Consider the following 21,253-nt stretch of genomic DNA (forward strand, 5'->3'; position numbering starts at 1 on the left):
ACCGTCCAGCCATAACAAATACACACAATGGAATTGTAGCTGAGTTAGAAAGCTGTCCAAGGTCAGGTTCAAAACAAACACACACAATGGGATTGTAGCTGAGTTAGAAAACTGTCCAAGGTCATCGGTATTGACCAGCATTGAAGTCATGGAATCACTCTGGAATCAGAGAAGTCTTTCCGTTCTCTTCCATTTGTCCTGTTTTTCGGGGGAGTATTGCTTTATTGGGACAGGGTTTCACCAAGTAGCCCAGGCTGGCCTCCAACGTACAATCCTGCTTCCATCTCCAGGAATGAGGGATCTACTGATGTGCACCGCCACATCCTGCTTCCTCTCTGACTTTCATAGAAACATCAGAAAGGATGCACTTGGGCATCTCTACCATGGTGAAGGGTCTGTAACTCGGCAGAAAATCCAGCAAAAATCAGAATGAAGGGGTCAGGTGGAGAGGCAGCACTGAGTGGGTTGCCTGCAGCTACATGGAGGCTCCTAGCTTTTAACATGAGTTCACTGGAGCCAGGCACATGATGAATGCCTGCCGTCCTAGCCACCAAAGAAGCCGAAGGCACTGAGAAGAAAAAAACTTATGTTACACACTGAGGTCGGGACCACAGCCAGGACACAAAGACAGATCCTTCACCATTTCGCTCAGTAGCAGCCCCAAAGAATGTTTCAAAGTAAACGTTAGTTTGAGTTGAATCTTTGATTTAATGCAATCACTTTTATACTTGACATTGATATCTACAATATACAAAAGGTCCTGGATCCTCAGCTCTGCCTCTTGGCAGTCATGTGACATCAGACCTCTGACTTCCGGCTATGCTTCTGTTTTGAAATCTGTATGATGAGGACAATGATATTTGTTGGGAGGGCTACGTGGATGAATAAAGTCCATGCTGGGCCGAGTCCCACATCACACACATAAGTGAGGACTCAGTAAGTGCCTGCTAATGCGGTTGTTATGGTTACTGTTAACATTTCACTTGAGCTGCGTAACAACCTGCAAGTTAGGTGCGATTTATTATCCTCATTTCTCAGGTCGAGAAACTGAGACGCATGGAGGGTAAGAACTAGCCTAAGGAACAAGTCAGAAAATGGAAATGCCTGACTCGGGAAGTCTTCCAGCTTTCCAGCCTCCGTCCCTGCTCCCAGCGCTCACCCCACCTCTTCTGTGTTGCCCAGGAAGTGCAGTTCTAGGAGTCGGATCATGGTTCACATAGGGCTACAGGCAATTTTGGATATATTAGAGGTCTAAGCCCAAGGTATATTAAGAAAGTCTTAAAAGAGAGAATAGGTCCTCTTTGGGGATAAGTGAGTGGTACCTCACCACTAAGCAACTGTCGTAAACTAAAAGAGGTGGCATTTCCCTGTCACACAGTTTCAGGAAAAGCATGTTTGAAGTCTGGTTGCTCCAAAGCTCAGGATCTTGGAGGGCTAAGAGGGAAACAGAGGCACGTCTGCAAACACGGTCTGTCTACTCAAACGTCACTGTAAAACCAACTGCATCCCACTCTGCAGGGCAGGTTTGTGTGTGTTCCCTTTCTCCAGCTTATTCCTCTGGTTTTCTGCAATTCTGCATTTTAACCGCTAAAGGTTTTATGCGTACATCCTGCCCTGGTAAAGAGTATGCTTAGTCCTGGCTAAGACAAGGGTTGCTCAGGGGTAAAGCCAGCTCATCAAGATCTTAGCCTGTCCCTTCAAGCTTCGGTTTCTTCAGTGCCCTTGCAATGATCGTGAGGGTTTGGAATTTGAGATGACTTGTTTTGAAGTCAACTTTCCCTCGCATTCCTTATATAGAGGCCTAACCAATACTTTATTCTTTGTCAGAACATGAAAGAAAAGTTTCTTTGTGTCCTGTAGCAGTGGGCTATTTAAAGAAACAGACTTTGATAATGCTACTTGCAGAGTTTCATCTCATTCCAGATTAATCAGCAGACTGTTGCTGCATACCCACTAAATGCCAGCCTTTGTGCCCTGGCCACTGTTAAACAATGGGCAAGAGACTCCCCATGCAGTTTACAACAGTGGATCACTGGGAGCTGCACATTCACAGCTTCTGCTAACAGCCAAAAACACAGAGACACCAACCACTTTGAATTGTCCCATTGCCCTCAGGACATAACTTGGCCCACCATGGCATTTAGTATTCTGAGTTTAACTTAATCACACGCTATAAAATGCAATTCTCTAATTGGATGATGTTCTGATTATGCCCACAAGGTGGCGATCTTGCTTACAGTTCGCCCACACTGAACCCAATGCAGGGAAGGAAACAAAACAAAACAACCACCACCCAGAAGTTAAATCAAAAGACAAAAATGAAATTCAATGAATTCGGTACTTATTTCATGCAATATACTATATTAGCTGGTAAATGAAATAAAAATGTGATAAGAGACAGTCTCTGCTCCCTAGGGAAAGAGGAGGAGAGAGCTTGCTCAAGGCAAGAAAAAAAGTACTTTTTAATGAATTAATATATTGTGCTGGATCTATATGGAAGGCATTGTAATTCTTTTATAAGATAAGAGCTATAAAAAGTCCTGTTGTCAGGAACACATTCAACAAAGATCCTACACTTAAGCCAGCATACATCAATGGGAAAGAAAACCACGAAGGTGTATGTCTTGGGTCAGTGCTGGGTCAGTGATGTCCTGGGAGGTTGATGTCTCTACTCTGTCACAAGCATGACATGGTCTACCCTGTAACTCCAGAATAAATCTGCTCAGTGCAGCAGCTGTAACACAGATGAAACCTCTCATGTGCACTGAGTGATGTGAAAGGAGCCGATTTTAAACCCTACTTGTGGGACTGGGGTTGAAACTCAGTGGCAGTGAACCTGTCTAGCATGCACAGGTCTTAGGACGGTTACCAACGCTGGCTCTCAGGAGGACTGCACCCTCACAGCCCCAGTCTTGGGACTATGAATCTCCAATTTGGAATCTAGGATACAAGAAGGGAAAGGAGAGAGCCAGTTTGTTTCCAAGGGACTTCCTGGTAGATTGAACACAGGATGATCTGGACAAAGATGCATTGGTTTTTAGGGTGGGTTTTTTGTTTTGTGGTGTTTTTCCTCCACGGTGCCCCCACCACGCCACTACTCCTTTTTCCATTGCACTAAACTAGTAAATCTAAATGTTATTTATTTTCCTTTGTTTGGGTGAAATTTATAATTGGAAATAAAGCGACCAACCAAACGATAACTTAAAAGTAAATTGAGAATGTTGGAAATGAATATTTGTATCGGTCTATATGTCGCTATTTCTATATATTGAACTTTCTTTAAAAAGGGAAAAACCAAGTGGCAAGTGACCAGAAGACCTGACTTGGATGTTCAATTTGCACAGCAAGATTTAATTCCCAGTATCCCTAGAAAAAGTCAGAGGCCAATCTCATTGCTCTTAAGCCTACAGAGACCCATACTGAGGAGCTTGCTCTGGAAAGGGGTTGTAAGTTCAAAGTCATTGGCTACAGATGGTTCCTCTGCCGGCTGGAGTCATATCCTCTAGGGCTCGAGACATTCCCGGGAATTTACATAAGGCAGTATGAATCACAGCAAGTGAGGTTGCAAAAACACCCGCCCTGATCCTTGCCCTGCAGCGCCTGGATTGCGGTGGGGGTCTGTCTGAAGTTTCCAGGAGAGCAGACACAGTCCAAGCAAGGGCACTAGGCGATCGCCCAACTCCCACGAGAGTTCTGGACGCGCGGCTACCTCCAGGCCCTAGATTTGGTGTCTGCCTCTCCCGCTCCGACGCCCCCGCACGGACGCCACCAGCCCAGCTTCCTCCCGGCCCCGAGGTCCTGGACCTAGTGTGGGGCCACCTCTCGCTCCTGGAAGGATCGGTTGCCGCTTTAAGGGAAAGAGGAGGGGAAGGGGCGGGGGAGTGGGGGCGGGGAGAGGCGGCAGAGGAGGGGGAGGGGGGATCCCCCTCGCTCCCACGTGGTCCGGGCGCCTGTGAATCGCGCCCGCCGGAGGGTCTCACAGCGAAATACAAAAGCAGCTGGGAAGCCACGGCGAGGCGAGTTCCCAGCGCCCGAGCAGAGCGCTAGCCAGAGCCCCGCAGAGCTCCGCGGCCGCGATGGGGCTCCGGCACCCGAAGTCCCGGAGCCAGCCAGCAGCCGGGCCCGCCTCACCGCCCGCACCCGGGCGCCCGGGCTTGGCTTGAAGCGGCGGCGGTGGCACCGGCGCGCCGGCAGGAGCATGGGGCGGAGGATGCGGAGCGCCGCCGCCGCCGCCGCGGGGCTCTGGCTGCTGGCGTTGGGCTCGCTGCTGACGCTGTGGGGAGGGCTCCTGCCACCACGGACCGAGCTGCCAGCCTCCTGGCCGCCCGAAGATCGACTCCTCAGGCATCCGACCCAGAGTGGCGGCCCCGCGCCCGAACCGCGCTTCCCTCTGCCCCCGCCCCTAGCGTGGGACGCCCGCGGCGGCTCCCTGAAAACTTTCCGGGCGCTGCTCACCCTGGCGGCCGGCGCAGATAACCCGCCTGGGAGACACCCGGACGATCACGGGCGGCACGTGCCAGCCGGGCTGCCCGAGCCCGCGGAGCGCACGGCGGTGCACGGGGGCATCTTCTGGAGCCGCGGTCTGGAGGAGCAGGTGCCCCGGGGCTTTTCCGAAGCCCAGGCGGCTGCGTGGCTGGAGGTGGTGCGGGGTGCTCGGGTAGTAGCCCTGGATCGCGGAGGCTGCGGACGCAGTTCCAACCGCCTAGCCCGCTTTGCCGACGGCACCCGTGCCTGTGTACGCTATGGCATCAACCCGGAGCAGATCCAGGGCGAGGCCCTGTCCTACTACCTTGCGCGCCTGCTGGGCCTCCAGCGCCACGTGCCGCCGCTGGCACTGGCTCGGGTGGAGGCTCGGGGCGCTCAGTGGGTGCAGGTGCAGGAGGAGCTGCGCGCCGCGCACTGGACCGAGGGCAGCGTGGTGAGCCTGACGCGCTGGCTGCCCAACCTCACCGACGTGGTGGTTCCTGAGCCCTGGCGATCAGAAGACGGCCGTCTGCGGCCCCTACGCGACGCCGGGGGCGAGCTGACCAACCTCAGCCAGGTAGAGCTGGTGGACTTGGTACAGTGGACCGATCTGATCCTCTTCGATTACCTGACGGCCAACTTCGACCGGCTCGTAAGCAACCTCTTCAGCTTGCAGTGGGACCCACGCGTTATGCACCGCGCTACGAGCAACCTCCACCGAGGACCGGGAGGGGCGTTGGTCTTTCTGGACAATGAGGCGGGTTTGGTACACGGTTACCGGGTGGCCGGCATGTGGGACAAGTATAACGAGCCGCTCTTACAGTCAGTGTGTGTGTTCCGAGAGCGGACTGCTAGGCGAGTCTTGGAGCTGCACCGGGGTCAAGACGCCGCGGCCCGGCTGCTGCGCCTCTACACTCGCCACGAACCACGTTTCCCAGAGCTTGCCGCGCTCGCAGACCCCCATGCTCAGCTGCTACAGCGCCGCCTTGACTTCCTAGCCAAGCACATTTTGCACTGCAAGGCCAAGTACGGCCGCCGGCCCGGGGACTTAATGGCACTCCGAGGAAGAGAGGGAGTGGGTTATGAATGATGGTTAGAGGGGCTGTCTTCTTTGCCACTGACTAGGACCAACCGGCCAACGCCCACACAGCGGCCTGATCGCGAAGCTGTCTAAAAACTTGTGTTTTGCCCACTTGCCCCTTTCTTTTCATGCCAGGCGGTTTCCATTCCAAGTTCTGGAAGGGCAAGCTCACTGAGGCGAGAACTATAACATTCCCTCCACCCAGCTTTTAAAAGGGATTCTTTTCTGTGCTTGCGTGGAGATTGGATCCGACGAAACTGGCTGCTGGGGTTTGGCCCCCTAATGGCAGTCTCTATGGGAGATGCAGACCATTCTTGTCCCTCCCTCCACCCCTTCCCAAAAAGGAAAACTTCCGTTTAAGCCCCTGAGCTAATCCTGCTATTTCCTATCAAACACGGTACGGGTGGAAACAGAGCAGGCTGTGACAAGGGCTGGTGGAGCCCCCTTCCTGTGTTTTCCCTTTGTTCCAGCGCCGCGATGGTGAGATAACTGTCAGCCTGAGGGACAGCTCTGGATAGGACAAAGAACAAGGCTCCCCCATCCCTGGGAACCCTACAGACCCTGGCGATTTGTCTGACTCATTCCCCAGCTCTAGTCATTTTGGCCTGAAGGCTGTGAATTCAGGACTAGCTGTATGCAGCAGAGTCAGTAATGAATCTCTTCCTGCTTCTCCCAGCTGACCAAAAATATGACAATGATGATGCTCACCAGAAGAAGAAAAAAAAATCAATTACATGCACTTTACTTTGTTTTTAATTTTTTTAGTAAGAAAAACTTTTTTATTTGACAGATTTTGCCTTCTATGTATATATGTGCATAAATTGTGGTGTAAATAGACTAAACAAACTTATATTTCAATAAAAGGGAGTTTAAAGTTTAGAATTTAATTCTTTGTGGCTTGATCTGATTGAGGTTCCTGATCTCATCTACTTCTGGAATACCGGTTTAGTTTTGTCTGGTTAATGGGTGTGCTTTGTAAAACAAAGCTTGTAGCTCCACCCCCTTTGTGGTTGGGGCGTGAACAAAGGCGAGGTGCAAGAGTTCCTGTCTCTGCTCAAATGAGCCTAGGCCAGGAAAATTGAGTTCAGCCTAGAAGGGGAGGAAGGGACTAGGGAGAGATGAAAGAAAAATGCTCCAGTTCCTAGCAAATAAAACTGATCTGAAAGGATTTCGCGGTAATATATTCCTATATTAATCATTTGGTAAGTATGATAGAACCAGATGTGCAGACTAAAACGTGACGAACGCCCCCCTTTTAAACTTCGCTGCAGTGGTCACGTGCTCCGTGCTATTTCCAACGTTGTAATTGCCCTGCAACGCTGATAATAAGCGGAGCACATACCGCCAACAGGTAGAGAGTGTTATAAATTAATTCTGCCTTTCAATCTCTGGCATGCATTCCACTGCATTCAAGAGATAATCTCCAACATCTGGACTCCTGGTGCTCTGTAGCTATTGGGCTGCTTTGGGGGAAGTAACTGCATGTCCTCTCAAGGCAGACACTGGGACAAGCAAGGGTACAGTAAGCACTTTAGTCCCTGACATTTGGGTTGCGGCCTTTGGGAACCTCAAAATCTAGAAAATTTGGATTGGTATCTGGACGCAAGTGACCTTGTCCATTACTTTTTCATTTAATGATCTTTAATCCAGGCGATTTTTAGTTACAACTCCAATAGCTTTTTATTTGACTTGCATTTGTAAGCCTGGAGTTTTATAGACTCGGGAAAATATTAAGTCTCTGTGGGTTCCCCTTCTCACTCAACCCTGTAGCATAGTGTGTAATTTAACTATTTAATGTCATCTTTGTGTTTTCAGTGGCTTACTCTAGCTTTAAGAAAGATACAGCTCATGAACTGTGGTGTAAGCCAATTTTTTTTTTCAGAGACTAAATAGAGAATGTGCTGATAATGGCAAATACATCTTCTTCCAAGACACAGTGAGACCTCTGATAATTACGCTTTTGAAAAAGAGGCATTTTTCATTTCTGGTGATGAATAACTAGATTTGCTGTTGAGGTTAATGGAGGCTGCTCCAAGGGAAGGCTGGATATTAGTCCACTGGCATTTTCCTCAGCATGTTTCACTGAGGGAAACCGTGGGAAGACTTAAGTTTGGAGTTTCACCCACTGCCCAGGAAATCCACTGCTCTGATACAGCTTCCTTGGGCATGTTCTGGGCCAACGGCATTCTCCACATTCTTCCTGTGCTTCAGCTCCAAGCCCAGACTTGACCATGAACATGAAACAACACGATGTGAAGGGTTCTCAGATTCTCTAATGAAGCATATCTGCCCGTTGGCAAAATCGGTTCAACTACATGGTAGCGTTGTTAAGGGAACCAAGGATTAATTATAGACAAAGGGCTTTAACTGTTGGTATTCCTCGTGACTAGTCAGTAGACCGGGGCATGGGAAGATCCATGAGCATTGTGCTATGCTCAATGAATGCTCCTAGGGATAACTCATTTTTGAACTGGAGATGAGTTGGAAAAAGTAATGGGTTCTGCACGGAGACCATAATCTGAATTCTGTTCCTCACATACCTTCAGCACGTCATTTAACTTCGTTCCCTCATCTGTGACATGGAGATTCAATCAGGAGTACTGTGGGATTTGAATGCTGACATATAAAACATACACATAAGACACACGTTTTTAAAAGAATCCTCAGTTCACATTCCTCTTAAAGGGGAAAAACAAAACCAACCTTTCCCCCCCCCCCCCAACACTCCAGTAAATTTCTACTCAAGTTCTTTATCAAAGCCAAATCTACCCGTTTCCAAGATCAAGATCAGTTTTGACACGTGCTGATAAATTAACTCAACGAAGTGTTTGTTTGAGAACCCTCTTCTAGCACCGTGTAAAACATTGGTTCAGTCAGCCAAGGGCCTAGGTTTGATTTCCACATGGTTTTAAGTGGGCGTTTTCAGAAACCAGCACTCCCTATGTACCAAGGCAGCTGGACTAAAATTCATGCGAGAGATTTAGAAAAGGAAAGAAAAAAAATGCAGATGTCTCATTGCAAATTCATCACCTCTTCTGGAAAGCATCAGAGAGTGATGAATCTTTGCAAGAACAATCCTCTTCCCAATTCCTTCTGCCAAGAGAAAGCAGGCAGTTGACCTTCCTCCTTGGGTCTGACTATTGATTAATTCACTCTGCCGGTGACATAGTTCTAAACTCTATTAAGTATGTTCGTACTCCTGTCTTCAAATCAGAAAGAAAAACAAATTATTTTAGCACATCTCGACACTTCTCAGCCTTCTGACTACACCTGTAGCTAGGAAAGACCTCCACAACCTGGAAGCTGATGGTGCGAACTAAATGAGTAAATATTTACGATATTTTCAGAAGAGTGCCTGGCGCACGGGAACCACAGGAGGGATTTATTGATGTGGTACATCATTCCTCCTCTGAGTCAATGCTTTGAATGCCAGGCAAGATCCTCTCATAACGCAGCCTTATCACTGTTACAGAACACTTTATGCAGCCTAGAGCGCATGAGTCTGGGAAGAGATACCTAGAGCTCATGGTTGCCAGTAGGCCACTGTTTCTGAAGATGCCCTCTATGATAGAGTCAGCATGGGGCCTTCCCCCTTTCTTACAGCAGGCTGTAGTTCTATTTCTCATGTGGCCTGTCAGCTTCGGGGAGCAATGAGCTGTGGAATTTTGCAGGCTCCTGAGATAGCAGGAGTTATTTATGAGTCATGGATCATCTGACCTTGGGTGCTCATTGCCCCGCCATGTACCTGCCTCATCCCACGCAACCACTGATCCCAAATAATAGAAGGGCAGAGGTATGTAAAAGAAGGAGGAAAGAAAGCCCAGTGGCCCCAGGAAAGACCAGCATATCAGCTGCTGCAGAAACTAAAAACTCCCTTAGTTGCTGCTCTCAACACTGCCTGCTCAAGGCACCTTAAGGGAAGGAGAGTCTGGGAGGGGTGTGGAAGGAAAGTCATGGAGGCTGGAGTGTAAGGCCGGTGTCGCATTGCGTAGGCAGTCAGGAAGTAGCAAGGGCTATGTCTGGTACTCGGCTTACTTTTTCCTTTATTGCCAGTTCATAAACCATGTTGCCCACACTTAGGGTAGCTCTTGCCTCTTCAACTCAACCTGGAAACATCTTCATAGACAGGACTAGAAATATGTCTCCTAGGTGGTTCTGGATCCTGTCAAGTTGACAGCCAACCTCCACAGAAGCAAATCACCTCCAAGCATATTTTGGTGAATAAAGTTTAATGGAGAGGATTGTGGGAGTCGGGAGACCCAGGCTCCTTCTGGCTTCTGATTTGAGAAAGTCATTCTCCCCTGTCTGACTCCCGTTGTTTTACATGGAAGAAGGTGTTAGTTACATGACGAATCTGTTTCCAGAATCACAGTATGATATACTTTACATTGTGCCTAAGACAGACAGACAGACACAGACACACACACATATGAAACAAAAGCCTCAGTAAATAATATGTGTGACACATTTTTTATGTTTTATTCAATTGTGCTCTGTCCTTTATCTCAGCTTCCAAGTGCTAACTGGAACCCTCTAAACTGCTTTTTTTAACTGATAGAGGGGTACAATCTACACAATACAAAACCTTGGTTTACCTCGTCACTAAGCTCCTTCCCAGCTCTCAAACTCTGGGGAAATTCCATTTACAACCAGTTTATAACCCATTGCCTTTCTTCCCCCCCCCCAAAGGGAATACAAATAGGCTTCAATTTTGTAGACTGAAAAAAAGACGAAAGGGCTCACTCAAACATGTAGCTGAGAGAACCACTCAGCATCTTCCATGGGGTCTCTTCATAAATTCTTCTAAATGTGGGAGGCAACATCTAGTCTGCTCTGAGCATGTAAGAGCAAATAATGCTTTGAAGTTAAAAAAAAAAAAGGAAACAATAATTCTTTGCATCTCTGCCTCCACGCAGCCCAAGGACGGCTCAGGAGGACAGTTTCTTTCCTATGTATTCATAAAGATCAGATGTAAAGTCATCATTTTTTAATGCGACTGTTTTACCGGTTTCTCTTTCTGTGTCCTGCTGTGGGGGAAACTGCATTAATAAACTATGTCTCAATGCTGCCTGGCTGGAATTTTTTTTCTCTGCAGGACTCCACCAAATATAGCAAAGGAATGCTTATTTTATTTATCTTTTCCACTTTATTTCCATTTCAGATATGTCTTCTTGGCAGTTTTGAATTTTTCTCTTAATGGCACTTTAATATTTTTTTTTAGGAGACCAAAGAACTAATTGTTTGTTGAGGAAACAACCACAAAAATTATTTCCCCCCTTCCTCGGGTGCCATATGGTATCTTTTATGGTTTTAATAGTTATTTTCTTTCCCATCCAGAAAAGTTAAGTAGCTTATGGAGCTCTCGCCTTTCTAGCACCAGCTCACAGATTCGACTCTGCTGGGAACTCGTGGGTTATAATAGAAACATGTCACTTTTAAGCCAATGGCTCTATATTCTGCAGCTGTCTCTGCCTGCTGTTTATAGCTTCCTGGAGATGACTTTTTTTTTTTCTTTAACGTCCATTAAAGATTTTGTCCCATTCTATAAATGGCCTGAAAAGGTAAGATTAAGAGACTGACCAGAGCCGTGGTCTTTTTTCTTTGACGTTGTAAATGTGTATGTGCAACATGAAATGGCGATTTTAATCATTTTAATTGTACCCTTTATGGCATTATGCATACTTACAAATATTTCTAGAACTTTTCCATCAATCTCCAAAAACTAATAAAATAAAACCACAAGGCAGTAACTCTCCCTCCCTCCCCTCCCCTGCCCTCCAATCACATTTCTGTTTGTATAAAATTGCCTGTTCTGGATATTTCCCTTCAGTGGAATCACCTGACATTTGCTTTATTTTTCCTCTTACATTCATGGCCACTGTCTTGTTCAAAAAAGCAACGCGATAGAAGTGAGGCACTGGCTTTGGAAACTGACTGTGTCGCATTTGAATCTCATCTCCATCCCATAATAACTCCAGAAGTAGCGTCAACTTGAGATCCTCCTTAGTTTCCTCTGGAAAAGCCATGGGGGGGATGACAGCATCTCCGGAGTCCCTTTCCGCTCTAGGAAAACACACGTGGCAGCTCCCCAGGTCGGGGAGTACTAGTCCTAGCTCCCAGTCTCATTTCCCTACCCATGGAGTAAATGACCTTTCCACTTTCTAGTCATAAGCAAAGTGCTGTGGGTTCATTGGTGAACCAGAGAGGTAAAGGATTTGCCTCTCTGGAGCTTAGAATCTAGAAGGGGAACAGAAACTGTCTAGGAGAAATCAGATGTGATAAGCAAATCACAGTAGAGAAAAGTGTAATGTGACTTTGGACTGTGACATCTTAAGCTGACCTAGAGGGAGGTCAAAGAATGTTGATAATTTGGCCCTTTTTTTGTCTTCGAAATTTAGAGCAATATTGGCAAGGAAGGTCAAATATGAGATTTTCATCGTAGTGCCCCCCCAAACGATCTGTAGCTGTTCTGGGCGCCAGACTACTAGAGAGTGGGGTCTCTGCTGCTTCTTTGGGGAGGCTGGGGGAGCCATAAGTAGGTGGTTTAAGTTTTTCCAGTAGATTGTTGTCTACAACATGACATACATTTAAATATTAATCTTCCCAAGGCAGGGTGCATGGGCAGGGCACGGCAGGAATTAATATCAGGGGGAAATTAGGACTGTCAATAATATTAATAGCTACTTTTTGCTGACTGCATAATAACAAATAAGGCTTTGTGTTACACATCTCCTAGAGCTCTGAGGATTAGCACTGGCTGGATATTTCTTTTACAGATTGGAAAGGAAGGGTCAGAGGGAGCCAAGTGCGCCTATGGCTGACTGAGGTGAGGGGCTATGTCTTAAAGACAAATTTCTCTAGTATAAAATGCTTTCTCTCTCTTCTCTTTGTTTCCCCATCTTTTTAATTAGTCTTTTAAAACTGTGTTCATAGACATTCCTTCTCTCTGTCTCTGTTGCCCTTTAATTCCTATATGAAGTTTCTGCATATGGCCCATTGCCTTTGCTTTTTTGATAGAAAATTATGTGCTTCTCAAATCTAAAAATTTCTCTTTTGTATTTTTTTAAAATCTAAACAAATTCTGAGTCATTGTCTCCTCAATTATTTTTTATTTCTTACTCTTTCTATTACCTTCTTCTAGAAATATTGTTGGGTATATATTAGTTTGTCTTTTTCTCTCTTTTATTTTTGTTGTTATTGTTGTTTCTTTGTTTTTTGAGACAGGATTTTTCTGTATAGCCCTGTCTTCTTGGAACTCACTCTGTAGACCAGGCTGGCCTCTAACTCACAACGATCTACCTACCTCTGCCTCCTGAGTGCCAGAATTAAAGGGGTGCACCACCATTGCCCATATAATAGAAGGTTGTCTTTCTATTGTCCATGGCCCAAACAATTTCACATCTTCTCTTCCTTTCTGTGATGCCCACAGGGTGTGAAGATCTGTCTCTTGATCAGTGAGTTCTCACCTCAGTCATCAAAGCTACCATGTAATTCATTTCTGAAGTTTGAATTCATCTGTTTCAACTCAAATACATTGCTCTTTTATTTCCAGATGATTACTTGTTTTTCCAAGACTTCCTGTTTGTTTGTTTGTTTTTAATGTTGTTTTCTTTTCTTTGGTTTTCAAGCCTTTCTTTAATGCATCAGTCATTCACAAGCGTGCATCTGATGATTCTGGTGTCTGCAGTTCTGGGGTGCTCTAATCCTGTTGCCCGTTAGAGTCACCACGTAAAACGCAGAACACTGAGTCAACTTTAAATTTTAGGTATTCAGTGAATCAATTTTTGATATCCTTATGTTGTTTGCAATATTTAGGATATTCTTACATTTATAATTGTGTGTTGTATTTCTGAAATGCAAAGTTAACCAGACACTCTCCTCTTTTTTCCTAAAGAACATAATCTGATGTTTAGAGGCTTTGTGTTTTTGCAATTTGAGCCCATAAACTCATCCTCGGGGAGATTTTATCTGTGAGATTCTTTGTTTTGTTTGAATTGAAGATAAGTACTTCTCAAAATGCTTTCATTTCTTGGGTCAGGAACCCCAGAGCTGAAATCAGAACTGGGCCTTTTGAATATTTTGCCTGGTAATTGAAGTCCTAGCAGGTAAGAGAAATCTAAATAACAAATAAAGAGGCAGGGGGTGGAGTCAGAAGCCAGAGTCCAGATAAGAGAAACAATCTTCTTTTGTAAAAGGTTAGCTTTTTTCTTTGAGGGTCTTGGCGTTGGGGAGCGGTCTTAGAGTAGTCCACCTTTCCCTTTCGCTGGGGTACAGTAAATATAATCTGCTTGCTAAAATCAGGCTCTCTCTCTCTCTCTCTCTCTCTCTCTCTCTCTCTCTCAGAGCAGACCCATTTTCACTTTGTATCTATCACTATGCCTTTGGTTCTTTCTTTGTTTTGAGGCCCGGAGGATTTCGCTACATTTTTATGAGTTGAGCTCTGCATTTGAAAAGATGTTTGCTATATTTTAGGAAACACTGATGGGTGTGTTAGAGAGGGAAGGTTTTTAGGCCGTGTCATTCCTCCTATCACTAGAAACAAACTCCACCTGGGCACCTTCTAAACCCTGCTATCAAATCCTGCTTGCCATAGTTTGGTCCTTACCTGGGGATTAGATGCTCGGTTTGGTTATTCAGAGATTTCCACACCACAGAAACATTTACTTTAATAGGATTTGACCTGAAGTAATCCAGAAACAAGTGACCTGGGAGTCAATAACAAATTCTGCTCTGTTTGCCACTAGCAAGTCTGAGATATAAGCCAGGGAAATGATTAAAAGGTAAGAGTGGGACCAAGAGTTGGGGGTGGGGTAGGGTGTGGAATTCCATATAGAGGTAGAGCTACCCAAAAGGCAGCCTTTGCCTCCGGTGTGTAGAGCCCTCAGCTTGACCTTCAGCCAGCGTCAGAGCTCACACGGTGAGGCCTAAAGAGCCAGCGACTCGGCAGGTTTGTCTGGGAGGAAAGGACCGTCAAGTAACCCCAGGGAAAATGACTTTCCTTTGTCAGTCAGCTTCCTGCTTCTGCCGCAGCTCCCAGGGATGCAAAATCCAGCCACCAACACTTGATCTTTGGCCTCATGACACTGAAGACCTCCCGCTGCCAACCTCTCAAAGAAAACAGAGCGGTTGACACCACAGATTGAATCTCAACCTTGCATTTCCAGGGGCAGAACATTCGGCTTCATGGTTTCAAGAGCCCCTCTCTAGTGATCTATTAGCAAAATCAAAAAAATGCTAATGAAAGGAAAGGTTAAGCATTTTTGACTTCTCAAGGCATTGAGCTAATAAATTTAAAAAAAAAAATTGCTGTGTGGCCCTCTCCTTCTCCACCTGTGAAGCTGGGACTCATCCAAAGTGTCTCTGGAAAGTCATATTTGTGACCCAGTTCCGCATAGTTTGTGCCTTTTCTGAAACTACGACCCTGTACACATTGCTAGGCCTGTAAAAAGCTATCAGATGATTCTGATGTAGCAACTCAGGAGTTGGTTCTCAGTGTGAAATCCCTATGGGGTTCTTTCCAGGGGATAGTTATGGCCCAGGTACGTCCTGCAGCGACCAACCAGCTATGTTGCCGTGGCACCGTAGAAACACTTGCAGTTCACTTATCCAGTTCCTACCACCCCGAAGCACCTTTGCCAGCCGCTGCAAACCCCTTTGCTGAAACAGTTTCCCTGGACTGTTCAATGATGTGACGCCTAACGGTTCAACATTCTGAGGCTTCTCCTGGACAGTGCCCCAGCACTAAAATAAAAAATAAAGTTCTAGTTTCTCCTTTTACAATTTGAACAGCATCTCATGCACGTAAGATGTTACAGTACAGATCTGTGAGGCAGTGACACAGTCCTCATACCCGTCCTTTCTGCTTCGTTTATTGGGCAAACACGCAGTGGTCATACCTGTTCATGGCCTGAGTAGCTCCCAGATGCTTGCTTTTCGGTCAGACACTGTGTTAGGTGGTGGAGGCAAGTAGTTAACGAGGAAGACATGGTCTCTAATCTTCTGGAGTGTGGAATCTGGTAGAGGTGACAGACATTAAGCAAATCATTACTGTAATAAATGGAATGACAGGAAAATGCATAGTCCTGTAAGAGTGCTAATGGGGGACAACCTCACATTGGAGGTTGAAGGATGTGGCATTTAAACAAAGACCAGAGCAATGAGCAAAAGTCAGCGACGTAGAGGGGAAAAGTGGGCGGGGAGAGCTTTTCAATCAGAAGGAACTCTTGTCTGAGAGCCTGGGAGAAGGCGCCTGCTGCTAAGATACTAAAGAAGGCCAATGTGGGGACCAGAAAGGGAACTGTGGAACTTGAGACATCAAGAAAATGGGCACCTTTTAAGTGACAGGGCAGGATATGATGACACCATGTCCCTCATCTGATCAGGACACCCTAGAGCATACCAATGAAATGGTGAGTTCTAGAGAAACTTGTGTTAGGATCAATTCCCCTTTCGTTTTCTAGTTGTGACCGCAGCCAAGTTCCCCATAGTCTCTGCCCCTCAGTACTCTCATATAAAAATAGGAATAGCGCTAAAACTAAATTGTGATGGTCGATCTTAATCATTAAGTTGACAAATCCAGAATAACCATGGAAACAAATCCCTGTGAGTGTCTGTGAGGATGCTTCTAGAAAGGTCTGAAAGAGCAGAGAAGTCCCACTCTGAATGTGGGGGACACCATTCCATGGGCTGGGGCCCTGGACTGAATAAAGAAGGAGTGAGTAGCTGAGCAGTAACCCCCCACTCTCTCTCTCCTTCTCTCTCTCTCTCTCTCTCTCTCTCTCTCTCTCTCTCTCTCTCTTTCTCTCCTTCCTGACTGCTGATGCAATGGGACCAGCTGCCTTTTGCTCCTACTGCTAGGAACTCCTCGGCATGATGGACTGTATCCTCAGTACATGGACCACAATAAACCTTTCCTTCCTTACGTTGCTTTTGTCCTATATTTGGTCACAGCATCGGGAAGAGAAACTAACAAAGAAGTCAACACATGCAAAAGCACTTAGGATAATGCCTAGCCGCCTAAGAGGGCTCAGATTGGCAGCTGATTCCTAGGATACAGCCCAGGAGGATAAGAACAAGAAGAATAAGTGGCCTCTTTTCCACTCGTGTCCAAAATTCAAAGGTGGTTGCATAACAAAAATGTTCTTTTTAATAGTAATCTTATTTCAGTGCATTATTGTGCTTTTGTTGTCTGTGCATTGCTGCTCATGAGAAGTTTACCCCATTGTCCCCTCCCTCCTGTCACCCAGTATCAGGCATATTCCATCTGTCTTTGTCAGTGTGGGGCAAGTGTTGCTACTTATTCTTCCTCTTGCTATTTTCTTAGCAGATGTCTCCCCTAAGCAGAAAAGTCATTGAAAGTTTCTGCAGCCATCACAAAGTGTCAAAGAAATAAGGCCATCATCTGCAGCAGTGTTGCAAAGAAGACAAAGAAAAACAAAAAAGAATGAATGAGAGAGACTGAAACCTTGAGAACAGATCACAATGAGAAGTGGAAAGGAAAAGCAATACAAACTAGCAAAAACCTTGGGAGGCCCAGCAATGCCCCTGACAGAGGTACAAAAGACCTTCCCCAGGGTTTAGTAGACACGTGCAGAAATGTGCAGGCGCCTATGGGGAAACAAATTACCTTATGATGCCATCCCAAGGTTGTAGATCCCTGGAGATTCTGAGGAGTTGTCATCAAAGCCATTGGTGTGTTGATCACCCTGGGCAGGACAAGAGAAAATGGAGTTAAAAGGGTCGTGTTATCCCCAGAGAACACTTCCTGGTGATCGCGCCACAAAATGTTCAACATGAACTCACCCACCGTGTGGACTAAGAAGGTGGAGGTGAACATTCGGCACAATTGTGGCCAACAACATCCATTTCGACCAGATATGCAGATTGCCTGGGAATATCCAGTTGTGGCTCTGTTGAATCCTGAGTGCAGTTGCTTCTTGACCACCAAGGAGTATAGGAACTAAATTTCATCAGTTGCATTGCCCCTTTCTAAGCCTTCACTTCTGAACTATGAGACAGTTGCCGGGCCAGGAAGGTCCCTATTATTAGAATTATGTGCAGCTACCTGGGACCTGTCTGTTTGAAGCCACTTGCCACACGCTTCCCTTTCAGCCTGCGATTGCTTCATTTCCTACTATTAAATCCCCTGCTGCTTGTGTTTGCCTGGCTTTGATTTTGTTACTGCAGTTATCTGGTTCAGCAGGGAAAGGGACTTGTCCTTATCCAAGCCTGATGACCTGGCTTCAGCTTCCAGGACCCACAGAGTGGAAGAGGAGAACTGACTCCTCTGGTCTCCACATGGCACATGCATGTGTGTGGGCTCATATGTACACACACACTAAAGAAATGTGATTTTTATTTTTTAAGCAGGAGCGGTAAAGCTTAATAATAGTGACTCACATTTGTGATCCCAACATTCTGGAGGCAGAAGCAGGAGGATTGTCAATTTGAAGACAGCCTGGGCTACATTAGAACATCTTGGAGATAGATGATAGATAGATAGATAGATAGATAGATAGATAGATAGATAGATAGATAGATAGATATAGACAGACAGACACACGGACAGCATGGATGGAAGTGATAAAGTGATATCTGCATACCAGAAATTTCAATACCAATAAAGCTGAGACAGGAGGATTATGAGTTCAAGGCCAGTCTGGGCTATATATTCAGATGCTACCTATCTGAATGAATGAGTGAGTGAATGAATGAATGAATGAATGAATACATCCATAGGAGTAGTTATTTTATCTAATATGTTCTTTGTCATAGTAGTTACAGAGTAAAGAAAGGAAGGTCTTCCCTCCCCATATACTTGTTTGTTGGGTTTGACCTGTCCAGAGCCCCACTCTCACTTCTCAGTGGAGCTATGGAAATGCAGGCATGGTGACTTAGGAAACTTTCTTTTACCCAGCAGTGAGTTGGTGAATGCTTAGCAACTGGCTATGGGTAGGGAGAGGCAACAGTTACCTGACTGATACCGTTTGCCAGGGTCTGTGGTGCAAGCACTCCCTCGTGGGTAACACCGTTGTGAGGTCCCCTGAATGCAGACCTGGAGACGTGCACACCATCAACTATGAGCCAAGCCACTGGGATCCGGCTCCCGTGTGACACTCGGCCCACTGGGATCTGGGGTCTGGCTTCAGTGTGACACTTGGGCCACTGGGGTCCGAGTCCAGTGTGGCACTGTCCCTCTACCTCTACCTACAGCAGGTGCACTGGCAAGACAGGCTAGTAAAATGACAGACCTTGCTTACACGGTTTGCCTCCTTCTGAGTACCATGCTAGGCAAACCTAAGCGGCAGATACAGGTTTTGTCCCTATTTTATAAGTCGGGAAACAGAAGCGGGAAGAAATTCAGAAATTGTTCAAAGACTAGAACTTGAAGGCTGAAGTGCTATAATGGCAACCCGAGTAATTGACTCCAGAGGTGACTCACTCAATCGTGACTCTATGCTGATAGGTCGGCTCAGATTAGGGAAGGCTTCTTGCTTCCAGAATGTGGGAGGTGGCATCAGACTCAAACATCTTGACAGAAATGACACTGTCAGTTGCTCCCAGGAAGATGCAACACAGATGTGTTATAATTGAGTGTAAATTTTATACTCTGTCCATGCGGTCTGATTTTTTATATCTCGTCTAACATTAAAAAGATGGAAGCAGGGCTGGAGAGATGGCTCAGAGGTTAAGAGCACTGCCTGCTCTTCCAAAGGTCCTGAGTTCAATTCCCAGCAACCACATGGTGGCTCACAACCATCTGTAATGGGGTCTGGTGCCCTCTTCTGGTCTTCAGGCATAAACACAGACAGAATATTGTATACATAATAAATAAATAAATAAATAAATAAATGAATGAATAAATAAATAAATATTTAAAAAAAGATGGAAGCATCATGAAACAGTAATATCTAATAATTATAGAATGTATACTATGTATCACACATCAATAGTTAAACTTGGTGTGTGGGGGAGTCTCACTTTGTAGATCCAGATGGTTTCATGTCCTCAAACTCCCAATCCTCCTGCCTCAGACTCCAAGGTGTATGCCACCAAAACCAGCTGAGTAAAATTCCACTGTGTATCTGTATCACATTTTCTGTATCCACCCATCCGTGAATGGACCTCTACCCTGGCTCCATATCTTGCCTATTTTGAATAATAAATGTATCACTGTGGTATACTAAACTAGATCAGGGCACATGGAAAACCAGGCACGGCAAAGTTAACTAATTTGCACCCCCACCCATTCCATACTCAATTTGTGTGGAGACAAACCTCAGTCCATTTGCTACCAAACCCCAAGATCTCTACATCACACCCAGTGACTTCTGTCTCTAAACAGGCCTCCCAATACTGCAGTCAAAGGTGATTTTCCTAGAAAGCCCTGCCTGAAAACCTCGTGAAGATGCCTCTGCCAAGTGACCGCTGAACAACTGTGATCGCACGGTCCAGAGGACTCTCCTAACTGTCTGCCATTGGCTTACAGTCTCCAAAGTTAGCCCCTTTCTCCAACCAGCTCACCTGGGCCAAGATCGGCAACAGGTTCAAAGTAACATCAGAAGAGCTGTTCTTTCTGATTTTCTGCAATCCCCCCTGGGGACTGGGCTGAATAGGCAAGGCCAATCACCAGTGTGCAGGAGTCTCCTTGCCTGGAAGGTGAGAGCCAGCTTTGGTTGGCACACACATACAGAGGTGACCCAGCTTGACTGCCTTGACAGGTGTGATATGGATGAGGTGTTCCTGTTATTGGTGATAATGAGACTTTTCAGTGTCTGTCAGTTACAGAACAATTGATGTCATCAAGTGACTGGCAGCTTTCTGGCTAACTTGCTGCTCAGAGGCAGGGCTGTTGAAGCATCAAACATTTGCATGGAGTCACTGAAGCTGGATCTGGAAGGGTTAACACACCCTGGGGTGCCTGCCTTAGCTCTTCCAGCAGAGAAAGGAGGAGGTGGGCTGGGGGTGGGATAAGTGTCAGAGTCAGACACATATCTATAGCAAAACAGTTTTAAACCGTATTGCTGCCTGTTCCGGGATTAGTTTCTCCGGCTCTGGAAATCCGTCACCTGTAACTGGGAGGAGAGGTAGGCGGCAGAGAGCCCGAATGAGTGAGCAACGTACTCTTCCCGATTTTATGGCAAGGTCCTTGACCTAATTAGATGTAATAGTCTAGCAAGAATGCCTGAGAATCCTCACAGGGTGCCTTTCAATATCACCTCTAGTCCAAATAATGTATTCAAAAGGCACCTTTGGTCTGAAAAAATTAAAAAAGAGAGACTAAATGTAGAATTGATGTACAATAAGTAATCTTGCATCTAGGTCTGCACACACAAGGATTACGCCAGGACTTAAACAGGCATTTACACACTGGTCCCATGGCTGCGCTATTCACAGCAACCCGAACGCCATGGTGGATGCAAGGATAAACAAAACAGGGCATACACACGCAGCACGGAATACCATCAGCCCTCGGGACAGAATGTCTGACGTGTACCACAACATGGGCAAACCGTGGAGACATTGTCCTAAGTGAGATAACCCAGGCACAAGTAGACGGACAAGAGCAAGGTGTGGTGCCACATGACTATGGCCCAAGAACCTGGGTATGTGACGCAGGAAAATGGAGAGTCAAGGCCAGCGTGCAATAACAAGTGAGTTCCAGGCCAGCCTGGGCTACAAAGTGAGAAGCTGTCTCAAAATATTAAG

The 21,253-nt window shown here is 46.1% G+C and overlaps 1 protein-coding gene across 1 annotated transcript; it reads left to right on the top strand.

Annotated features, from left to right (window-relative positions):
• Window positions 1-3,922: 3,922 nt before the first annotated feature.
• Window positions 3,923-6,432, top strand: Fjx1 (four-jointed box kinase 1). Its single transcript, XM_048443616.3, has one exon. It carries the CDS (start codon window positions 4,199-4,201, stop codon window positions 5,552-5,554), a length of 1,356 nt encoding a protein of 451 aa, XP_048299573.3. The 5' UTR covers window positions 3,923-4,198; the 3' UTR covers window positions 5,555-6,432.
• Window positions 6,433-21,253: the final 14,821 nt, after the last annotated feature.

The sequence above is a fragment of the Myodes glareolus genome, chromosome 10, assembly GCF_982192425.1.
Source record: "Myodes glareolus chromosome 10, mMyoGla1.1, whole genome shotgun sequence".
Lineage (NCBI taxonomy): Eukaryota > Metazoa > Chordata > Mammalia > Rodentia > Cricetidae > Myodes > Myodes glareolus.